At 40.0% G+C, this 11,039-nt stretch overlaps 4 protein-coding genes across 4 annotated transcripts; 2 read left to right on the top strand and 2 right to left on the bottom strand.

Annotated features, from left to right (window-relative positions):
• Positions 1 to 418: 418 nt before the first annotated feature.
• Positions 419 to 1,938, bottom strand: LOC110420551 (PAR1 protein). The gene is made up of 3 exons (XM_021433904.2): positions 1,708 to 1,938; positions 1,269 to 1,595; positions 419 to 826 (listed from the first exon to the last, which is right to left on the bottom strand). The coding sequence occupies exons 1-3, from the start codon at positions 1,769 to 1,771 to the stop codon at positions 678 to 680; spliced, it is 540 nt and encodes a 179-aa protein (XP_021289579.1). The 5' UTR covers positions 1,772 to 1,938; the 3' UTR covers positions 419 to 677.
• Positions 1,939 to 3,406: 1,468 nt separating this feature from the next.
• HCEF1 (high cyclic electron flow 1) lies at positions 3,407 to 5,525 on the top strand. The gene is made up of 4 exons (XM_021433727.2): positions 3,407 to 3,964; positions 4,263 to 4,487; positions 4,566 to 5,072; positions 5,170 to 5,525. Exons 1-4 carry the CDS (start codon positions 3,536 to 3,538, stop codon positions 5,239 to 5,241), a joined length of 1,233 nt encoding a protein of 410 aa, XP_021289402.1. The 5' UTR covers positions 3,407 to 3,535; the 3' UTR covers positions 5,242 to 5,525.
• A 363-nt stretch (positions 5,526 to 5,888) lies between these two features.
• On the top strand, positions 5,889 to 7,969 carry LOC110420933 (fructose-1,6-bisphosphatase, chloroplastic-like). Its single transcript, XM_021434350.2, is given in 8 exon segments — positions 5,889 to 6,103; positions 6,105 to 6,364; positions 6,367 to 6,506; positions 6,602 to 6,823; positions 7,106 to 7,116; positions 7,118 to 7,258; positions 7,260 to 7,608; positions 7,716 to 7,969. Coding segments are annotated over 8 exon segments (1,260 nt in total). The 5' UTR covers positions 5,889 to 6,077; the 3' UTR covers positions 7,827 to 7,969.
• A 126-nt stretch (positions 7,970 to 8,095) lies between these two features.
• LOC110420932 (myosin-M heavy protein) lies at positions 8,096 to 10,741 on the bottom strand. The gene is made up of 6 exons (XM_021434349.1): positions 10,171 to 10,741; positions 9,469 to 9,675; positions 8,706 to 9,393; positions 8,471 to 8,577; positions 8,325 to 8,384; positions 8,096 to 8,233 (listed from the first exon to the last, which is right to left on the bottom strand). The coding sequence occupies exons 1-6, from the start codon at positions 10,607 to 10,609 to the stop codon at positions 8,181 to 8,183; spliced, it is 1,554 nt and encodes a 517-aa protein (XP_021290024.1). The 5' UTR covers positions 10,610 to 10,741; the 3' UTR covers positions 8,096 to 8,180.
• Between the last annotated feature and the right edge of the window lie 298 nt (positions 10,742 to 11,039).

The following is an 11,039-nucleotide window of genomic DNA, read 5'->3' as shown; positions in this document are numbered from 1 at the left end:
ATGGCATTGCAAAGGGAGAAAAAAGGCACCCAGAAAGGAAAAAGGAAAATATCCATGATGGTAAATTCCCAAAGTTTAGCCCACACTTCTTCCACTAATCCCTCTATTAATATGGAAAAAATTGGTAATTTTCAAAAAAGACAAAGGAAAAAATTTGTATTCTATATCAATACCAATAATAATGGGCTGTAATGATAGAGAATGGCCACCTTTGTTTATTATTTTTGAGTAATTCTTTTTGAGTTTACATCTTATTGTTACTATCACTCCATCTTATCATGACATGACAAATTTTCATTAAATAATTTAAATGTGATAATCTATCTATTTATGACTCATTAAATAATTTATATATGAAATCAAAAAGCATAGACTTAAGAAGCAAGATCCCATCATCATAAGGAAAGTAATCAATAAATTTGCTATAGAAAGAGTTATCATTTATTGAGAGAGAATAGTATTAATTTATAATGAATGGGAACACATATGTTTGTTTTGAAGAGAAGAACAGGAAAAAGGCAACACCATAGCACTCACCAAACTCCACTCATATAAACAAAACCCGAATTCTCTCCTCTTCTCTCTAAAATTCTCTTAGATTATTCTCCTCAATCAAATTTACATCTCGAAGCAATGTAATTCTGAAGAAACCATTGAAAACAGACTAGTTAAATTGATCACAGGGGAGCAGGGGCAGGGGCTTCACCGACCAATGATCCTGGTTCACTGGAAACAGGGCCAGGAGCAGCGCCAGAGCTCAAAAGCTCGAACATGGTACGCCGAGGGTTGGTGCGCTGAGCGTCGCAGAGATCAGGCAAAAATACTCCTGCAGGAGGGAGAATTGTATGTCATTTTAACTTTATTCCAAAGCAGGGTATCAAACAATGCTTTGATTGAATCACAAGGTACAACGCCAGAAGCAAAGTATCCTGACAGTTATCACGTGTGGAAGCAAAAAGGACTCGAGAAAAAGTAGAAAAAACATGCATGAAAAGGGGATATTGTTAAAGCCTTTAATCAGGGATATTGGGTTGTGGAAAACGTAAAGATTAAACAAAGAAACAGAGGAGATTTCATATCTTCAAGAAACAAAAGTTCTGGGATTTGTAATTGAATAAAAATCCTCCTCTTCTTTCCCTTGAAATCATGCTGGGCAGTCTTTTCAATACTAACCAACGTTAACTTGACAGGCTACCATATTTTGCAAATGGAACCTCCCTCCTAACCCTCTTGTTTTGTTAACCTTGAAAAAGGGTGTTGATTCTTACCTTCACCGGCGGCCAAATTGAAGTAAAGGTCAACAATGTTGGGGCACTTTTGGTAGCAAGGGGGAGCGCAGAGCTTGGCGGTGAGTTGTGGCTCGAGAAGGGAATCGGAGGAGATGCCGATGGAGTTTCTATCAACCCCACAAGCACGCACGCACTCATCGCTCTCGATATACTCAGCCATTCTCTCCACGACCACCTCCGACGTCCTGCATTGGTACTCTACGTTCCCATCTCTCTGCACCGCCGTTTCCAAAAGACATCTCTTTCCTGAAGATGCTATGGAAAACGCGCACACATCCTTTGGCAAATCTTCACAAATAATCTCAGCTGTCACAAATGGAAAACAAAACAAAACAAAGTTAGATACATAACGTGAACAAACACGAATACTGATATGAAAATATAGAAGCTGTTTGGTTTCATTTTGACATTGACGTACCTAGAGAAGCATGGAGGAAAAGAGAGGAAATGAAGAGAAAGACGGGGAATTTGAAAGAAGCCATGTAAAAGATTGATGATCAAACTGGTTTCTAGGTTTCTTTGAACGAAATGGAGATTGACAAAACAGGCCGGGGGTTGTCTTGTTTCGTGAGGGAGAGTGATACCAGGAGGTTTGGTATATATAGAAGGAAGAAATGTGAAACGATATAAACCAAAAGGGTATCTAGAGTTTCTATATATAGGGCAAAACACCGGCTTCCCTTCGGGTACTTGGCTACAAAGCTAAGAATTGACCTTTATAGTTAAAGACGCGTTTGGCTGTTTACCAGTCATGCTAAATTTTGTTCTTTTTTCGTTTAGTTTTAGAGTCGATATACGTGCTCTCCTTGTTTGATACTTTGTTAAAGTCGTATTTGGTTGCCTGCAGGCTTAAGTTTCCATGTTCCAACCCCTGGAATTTTCTACGTCGAACCCTTTTAATGGGTTCTAGATCTTCTTTTCAACTTTGAATAACTAATTGGCTAAGCTAGTCAGCTCATCCCCATTGGCTCTAACCCTAAGATTAGTAATAAATATTCTCTTTCTTTAAAAGTCTGCCAACCAAGAAGGAAAATGGAGGAAAATATGGGCAAATAAGAATGTTCCCAATAATTTTTAGCACACTAAAATCACAGAAATTAAAGGCAATAAACCCTTTTTTTTATTGACTTTTCTGCTAAATTTTGGCACAATTTCCGTTAACAAAACAGAAAGGCATCAAGATGGGGTCAAGTTTCCTGTTAAATGGAGAATGGCAGCGTATGATATTAAAGGAGCTGATTCCCTTATTGATGAACTTGGAAAAATTGATTGGTCAACCCCTCCTAATTCTTAGAAGCTGCTGGTTCTCTTGTTCACATCGAGACCATTTTTTGTTTTGGTTTGCCGTCTGTCAACTTTGCTGCGTTGACAGTGAACGTGAACGTGATAGGAAAGTTGTTCACAAGCATTAGTCTTCCAGGGCAGTGTAGAGGCAGCTGCCATGTGTTGAAAGCCATAGAGTTTTCATATTTGTTCCTCAGTTTTGGGTCTCTGCTACGCAAATACGAAAAGTCGAAAAGATCTTGGAAGCTTTCATGGAAATTCTATGAATAATGTTGCATTTGCAAACGTCATCTCAAATTATCTTCATTTTTTTTTAAAAATTATATACCCTTTTTTTATCTTTGACTGATGGCATTGATAATCAATGGTAGTAATATACTAATCATGTTTATTAGTCTTGGTCTCCACGGATGTCTCGAGGTTCGAAAACTCCAATTCCTAAGAACATTAATCATTGGTAGACATTACCATATGTTTTAACGAAGAACTTGCCAGACATCAGTAATAGCTGGAGATGGAGATGTACTTGGCGTCTGCATGGTTAATGTTCTGCATACTTCCTCGTAATGCTAACCAAAGCACTCCGTTTTGGGCCCAACAGGGTTTTGGACTGAATTGCAATAGTTGGACTTCCGGGGTGTACAATTCCAGAGCATACGCAGCCCATATTCCATCAAATTGGAGTGCCACTTGTAAATTGTAAACACCCCAGGCTCGTTCGCATTGGACTCTTCGAACCAACCATGATCACAAAATGGATGCTGCAGAGGAGGATAAGTGGGTCCCAAATCAACAGAAATCGTTTGGCAACCTCACAATCTTTCCTTCAACGTCCACAACACAATCCCAGTCGACACTGCTCGGCTGCTGTAAGAAGGAAAGAGAATAAAAATATCGACCAGAGACAGAGAAGAAAAGAAAGAACAAGAAAGCGAAATACGAATCAAAAAAACGTTAAGATAATGGTTGCAGCAGCTGCAGCAACAGCTTCATCTCAACTCCTGTTATCAAGCTCTCGTTCTTTGTCTCGTCTTTCTCCTATACAGCTATGCGTCTTTGATTCCAAAACCCTTGTGTCATGCCCCAGCAACACTATCAAGAGAAGGCATGTTGCTGGCGGGGTTAGGTGCATGGCTGTGGAGACAGCATCAGATGCAGTAACGAAGAAAAATGGGTTTGAAATTCAGGCACTAACCAGCTGGCTGTTGAAGCAGGAACAAGCGGGTGTTATTGATGCAGAGCTCACTATTGTGATGTCCAGCATTTCAATGGCATGTAAGCAGATTGCTTCGTTGGTACAAAGGGCTAGCATTTCCAACTTGACTGGTGTCCAGGGCGCTGTCAACGTGCAAGGAGAGGACCAGAAGAAGCTTGACGTCGTTTCAAATGAGGTCTTGTTATCAACCATGAGTTCAGTTTTGTATGAATTATGTTCTGCAATCAAACAACATGGACATTCTCAAACTTATAATTGAATGACGGCGCCCTTGCTCTAAAACTAAATTAAAACATTACAATTTTGTCATTTCTTGAATAGTTCAATGACTTTGAGAATTTTTTATGTGAAGAATTCTTGAAATTGGTACTACTTTTGCTTAGAAAGCTTGGATGAAGTAGGCAACACTTATTTGAAACTAAGAATGCTTATGCTACCAGGCATCACAGAAACTGATTCTTATGCATTTACAGGTATTCTCCAACTGCTTAAGATCAAGTGGAAGAACAGGGATTATAGCATCAGAGGAAGAGGATGTGCCAGTGGCAGTAGAAGAGAGTTTCTCTGGAAACTATATTGTGGTATTTGACCCACTTGATGGATCATCCAACATTGATGCTGCTGTTTCCACAGGTTCCATTTTTGGAATATACAGCCCAAACGATGAGTGCCTGGCAGATATCGGTGATGATTCCACCGTAAGTCCATATCTACTTCACTGAATTTCCAAACTTACATGCAAAATATCCTAATTGTTTCATGTATGGAACCTGCAGCTTGATACGACTGAACAAAGATGTGTTGTGAACGTATGCCAACCAGGGAGCAATCTACTAGCTGCTGGCTACTGCATGTACTCAAGCTCTATAATCTTTGTGCTCACCTTAGGGAACGGGGTGTTTGCATTCACCTTGGATCCCATGTATGGTGAATTCGTGCTAACTCAAGAGAACATTCAGATCCCAAAAGCTGGAAAAATTTATGCATTCAATGAAGGCAATTACCAGCTGTGGGATGACAAGTTGAAGAAGTACATCGACGACCTCAAAGACCCTGGTCCTAGTGGCAAGCCTTATTCTGCTAGATACATCGGAAGCCTGGTTGGAGACTTCCACCGGACACTGCTCTATGGTGGTATCTATGGTTACCCAAGAGACAAAAAGAGCAAAAATGGCAAGCTGAGGCTCTTGTATGAGTGTGCACCAATGAGCTTCATTGTGGAACAAGCTGGTGGGAAAGGATCTGATGGACATCAAAGAATCCTTGATATTCAACCTGTTGATGTGAGAAACATTAAACCATACTGTCCAGTTTTATGATTTCTTTCTCTTGTGGGGTAATTATAATCATCAGTGTGCTGTGTTTGTGTTCTTCTAACAGATACACCAACGTGTACCACTTTATATTGGAAGCACAGAAGAGGTAGAGAAACTGGAGAAGTATTTGGCTTGATTAAGATGCAAAAGCAAAGAGGGTATTTTTGTTTATGGATATAAGGAAAAATATATTACATTGAAACTGAAAATGAAGATAAAGTCTTCCTTATTCTGTAAATTCTGTGGAATTCCTGTTGTTGATAGCAGCAAAGTCACTGAACTAAGTAACTATCTTTTGCATTTTAAGCAATCATTCATCGGACCAGAACTTTTACTAAGAACTTGTTTGTATTTTATACATGTTTAGGATGGTTAATTCCTTTAATCAAGATCTCATTTGTCCATCTCATCTGGGGGCCTACTCTGTTCAAGAAAAAGTAATGGCATCTTCTCTCAATTGTCCTTCACGTGGAGCCTTTATTGCCCTAAGAAGTAAATATGTAGTATCAATTTGTAATTAAGCAAAGACATGAAATACGATGAGAAATCTCGTGTCCCTATTTCATGTTGTGTCCTTGCCCTTTCTAAAAGGCTAATATGATATGACCCTGCTCACGAGTTATTTTATGATATTGTATCTAATCCAATTATACAATATATTTTTACTTTCACTCATAAAAAACAAGACTTTGATTCGGATCTATTTTAACCTTGATATCTCTATCAGGACAGACAATTTTTACTCATGAAACACATAATGGTTTGTAATAACCCAAACCTCGATGACCACAGACAACAAAAATCAAGAAACTTGACTTAAGTGGGTCCTGGCAGGCTATATGGTGGCTGGGACCTTCCATTTAGATTGGCCTCGGGTTAATCACGACCAAACATTGGACAGGAACAGGAAGATAATCAAAGACCTTGCAAGAAAAAGGAGAAAGGAAAACCACAAGAAAACAAGAAAGAAAGATGGTTCAAGCAATTTCAACATCGTCCTGGAACCTTCTCCTCACAATCCCATGGCTCCATCTCTACTCTTTCTCGTCTCAATCTGCATCATGCCAATCACGTACAGACTTTTGTCCACAGAATTTCCACCGGCGTTCAATGTAAAGCGGTGGAACTCCCGCTGCCTGCAGCATCAGAAACTCAAATCCAAAACAAGAAGGTAAGGAAGAGCCAGTTTGGGATTGAGAATCTAACATCTTGGCTCTTGAAGCAAGAACAAGCAGGCAATATTGACGCTGAGCTCACGGTTTTCTCTCAAGCATCTCCCTGGCTTGTAAACAGATAGCTTCACTGCTCCAAAGATCAAGCATTATCAATCTCACCGGCGGTCAGGGTACTATCAACATCCAAGGTGAGGATCAGAAGAAGCTGGACGTTATATCCAATGAGGTTAGTTTTAACTTTTATCGTTACTTTTGGTCTCAAATGCCTTGACATTTTTTATGCTGTTTAGTCAATAATTCATGGGTTTATCGTACATGAAGTTGTTCTGCAACTGCCTAAGATCAAGTGGGCGAACAGGGATTATTGCATCAGAAGAAGATGTACCTGTTGCAATTGAAGAAACTTATTCTGGAAACTACATTGTTGTCTTTGATCCTATTGATGGATCCGCCAACATTGACAGTGCATGGACTACTGGATCCATCTTTGGCATTTATGACCCTGACAAGCAATGCCTTATCGATCTCGACGACACCTCTACGGTAATCCTTTCATCTGCAATGTCTAATTCAACCCAAGAACATGAAAGATACTCAGAAAGCTCAGTTCCAAATCCCTTTTTTGGTCTCCCAAGTTCTTATTTTCTAGCTGCAAAATGACTTAAAGACAGTTGTGAACCAGGCTCCAATTTGATAGAATAAGCAACTGTTGCAGCTACCCTTAGTCCCCTGAAATTGAGAAAGAGATGCAACATACTATTTTACAGTATCCACCCGTTTTTTCTCCTCTACCTGAACATTTTTCAACTCTCTTGCAACACACAGCTTGATCAAGCAAGAGAAGTGCATCATCAACGTTTGCCAGCCAGGGAGCAATTTGTTGGCTGCTGGCTATTGTCTATATTCAAGCTCTGTGGTTTTCACCTTCTCCAAAGGGAAGGGGGTGTTTGCATTCACCCTAGATCCCGCTTATGGAGAATGTGTTGACACATGAGAATATCAAAATACCAGAGTCGGGCAAAATTTACTCTTTCAATGAAGGGAATTATGACCTCTGGGATGAAAAACTGAAGCAATATCTCGACCACCTTAGCCAACCAGGAACCGATGGCAAACCATATTCTGGCCGCTATATAGGCTGCCTTGTTGGTGAAATCCATCGAATGCTTCTCTGTGGAGGTAACTACGGCAATCCTAAGAACAAGAAGAGCAAAAATGGAAATCTAAGGCTACTGTATGAGTGTGCACCGATGAGCTTTATAGTAGAACAAGCCCGTGGCATTGCAACAGATGGTGTTCAAAGAATTCTTGACATCAAACCCCAGCAGGTAATAGCTTAACCAAGAGGATATAGGTCCAATATTAGCAGAAATATTTCCTTGCTCTAGACAAACAAACAAAAACCATTCATGGTTTCACCATGCCATATTGGCAGGTACACCAGCGTTCACCTATTTTCATTGGAAGCCCAGCTGAAGTTGTGAAATTAGAAAGCACTTGGCTTGAGTCCTGGCGTATAACTTTCCAACTCTGTTCCTTGTTATGAGCATTTTTCCGAGCATAAAATGATGATATGCAAGAGAAAATAATCATCAATTAAAGAATTACGATATTACACAATCAAAGTGCTAAAAGCATCCTCCACGGGCAGCCTAGATGATTAATTTAGAAAACACTGAATTCAGTTAACCATTTCTTATGTAGAGCAAGGGCACATTAATAGTGGATCATCTCAAGCATAACTTGACCCTTACAAAGAAATTAGTTTTGTGCCACGTTAAAACCCGAAAAAGGTTTTAGAAATTGTTAATTAAAACAATATTGTGTTGTTAAACTTTGCTTCCAGTGAGTGCTGCACTGGGACATGTCAGCCAAAGGGTCATCTTGATGATAAAACCAGTCAGTTCTTAGAAGAACAATTTTGTTGCTCTGAAGAACTCCTTCGACCTTTAGCTGCAATTTCAAAAAAAAAAAAAAAGAGAAACATGAGCAAAGCCATATAATAAATCTCAAAATGATGGCGGTGAAGTATATAGAGTGTTACCAGGGCTTAATATTTTTACGCATTTTGTTATAGACTTCACTGAAGTCACACTGTCGGGACCTGCAACCATAGCACACGCACATTTAAGCGTACACATATATTGCGATTTGGATGCATTCAGATTATGCAGCAATAAGCTTTATTACCTTGTGCATTCATGTCTTTCTCTGAAAACACTTTCGTGACAGTAGATGAAAACTCTGACATGACTTGAGGGGCCCCCAGGTTGCCATCCCCCGATTCATGGGATGACCTGTACAGAATGCACAGAATGACAGAATAAAACGTCAGATAAGAATAACTAAACTGAAAATAGTAAAGAAACAAGTGGATAAAGTATGGTCAATAGAATATGCAATAATAATGAAGTAGCACCAATACCCTGAAAGAGCATCTGCAGAAGGACCCAATGTTGGTTGGCAAGGATAGCCAATTCCTTCACATCCAAGATCAAGATCCACTAACAGTTCAGAGAAGGAGAAATTGGCTCCAAAAGCATCTAAACTAGGCAAATCCAGGTCAAAGATATCTGCATCCATTTCAGACTCAGATGTTGAAGTCTCATTGGTTATTGGTTTGTCCACATTCACTGTTGCATCAGAACCATCAAAATCCAGCCGGCCCTTTACATGATCCCTCTTGCCAAGCCTCTTCAAGCTTGTCCTAACCGGTGAACAAGAAGAAATGCAACGGTTCCTCTCAATGGTGTAACATGTCATTTGTTTTAAGGGACTAACTGTAACTCTCTCGGTTGAAATTATAGTGCAGTTGGTAGGAGTGATCTCTTGAGGGGTATTGTTGTGGCTGCAATTAGCAGTAGAAGATACACCCAGTGGAGTCATTGATTTATCACTCTGAGGGGAAACTGCTTGTGGGGGTGTCTTAGGACCTGATGAATTGGTTGGAGGGGACAGATGTGGCCGATTGAACAAACACTTTGCAACGCTAGATACATGCATTGTCGAAATATTGGCTGTGTTATCGGGTGGTGATGATTGATTTGCAGGAATTAGCTGAGCAGCTACTTGACTATTCATTACATTCTCAGACTCTGGAAGCTTTTCTGTTCCTGCAGCCAACATATCAGGGATGTTACGGCTGTACCAAGGCATGAAATGATGTGCATAAAATGAAGATAACCTACCTTGGGTTGTCAATTTCCTAGAACTTAATTTGCTACGAGTTTTTTTTTCAGCTGCTGGGGCTTCTGTGACAGCCTCCGAGCTCCTTTTCTTTCTTGTTATTGGCTGACTTGTAACTGGCGAAGAGTAGTTATCATGCTCCATTCTGGAATTAGAAGGACCAGATACTGGAATAACAGTTGGTGTCCCATACACGGGAGGGCCTAAAGCTAGAGCACCAAGAAAAATAATACAAAAATTGCTTAGTAAAGAGGACACATCAAGTATGCATATCAATCTTAACGATGAGTCATAAAATCTCACAAAAACCCTTTGATCAGATCCCGTGGTTTAAAATTATGATCTTGAACTTACCATCAAATAGAAATACAACAAATCAGACATCTCCCAATACTACTCTACAGCCTAATGATACCAATTTGCACTTCAAAACCTTACCAAAAACATATTGCTATTAACCACCAAAAAATCCATTTAGCCCAGCTAAACAAAACATTCAGAACAGACTACTACCATTCTAATTCTACATACATCTAAAAACTTTGATAAATTGAGAACCTGGAGTAGCAAACTTAAATGAAACGTAGCTACATCTTCATTTCAATCTCCAATTGTACCTCAAAACCTAATGTAAAGGTGGTAACACCTACCTCAAACAACAACTGACCAATTTTATTAACCACCCAGAGCTCAAGATTTGTTACCTGTAGGAGATCCGGCGCATGGATCTGATTGAGGAACCACAGATACGGATTTTGTTGCAGTAGCATGAGGGATCGTAGGCAAGGATGCGGTCGCGCTTGCATTGTAAGCGTTCATTACACTTTGCATTCCCTGCAAAAGGGTCTGAACCCTGCATTTTTCTTGCTCCAAACGAGCCTTTTCCTGCTCCAACATCACTTTCCGCTCTTTCAAACAGATGTACTCGTCCAGCATCGCTCCTAAACTCAACAAACTCTTCGGCGCCTCTCGAACGGGGGACTTGGAGATGAGAGCAGAAGCTTCGTTCCTGAAAACGGAACGGGTTCCGGGGTAGTTGTTATCGGAAAGGTAACGGTCCACGATGAATGCGACTTGGACCGGAGTGACTTTCCCTTTGCCGAGATTCTCGGGCTTCGCCTTGGATCTGCCTTGCTTCCCCATTGTCTTGCGAGAAATGAAAAAGCAACAGAGACGAAGAAGAGAAGTAGACAAGAACGGTGAGGGGATCTGAGATTGGATAAAAGAGAGATTTGCGTGAAGGGAGGGAAAGCGGGAGATGGCGCCATGTCTGAAGGAAAGTGGGGTGTTTTGACGGGCAATGAAAACGCGGGAGAATTTGAAAATATTGGTGGAAAACATTTTTCCTTTTTATTGACCTGGAGCGGTTTCAGATTTCAGTTTCCCGGGAAAATGGCATTTCACTGGCGGTAAAATGTAACAACTAATTTTTTTACTGTGATTCGAAGGTGCAAAACCACTGCCCGAACAGCGTGGTTAAAATGTAAAATATATACATACACATATATAAAATTACAAATCATTGGAATTTTCTTTCCAATTCTATTTATTTTTAATCAAGATGAATAATTTA

The sequence above is a fragment of the Theobroma umbraticum genome, unplaced genomic scaffold (assembly GCF_002168275.2).
Source record: "Theobroma umbraticum cultivar Fairchild unplaced genomic scaffold, ASM216827v3 scaffold_86.0, whole genome shotgun sequence".
Classification (NCBI taxonomy): Eukaryota; Viridiplantae; Streptophyta; class Magnoliopsida; order Malvales; family Malvaceae; genus Theobroma; species Theobroma umbraticum.
The sequence above is the reverse complement of the archived record's forward strand: the minus strand, read 5'-3'. Positions and strand labels throughout refer to the sequence as shown.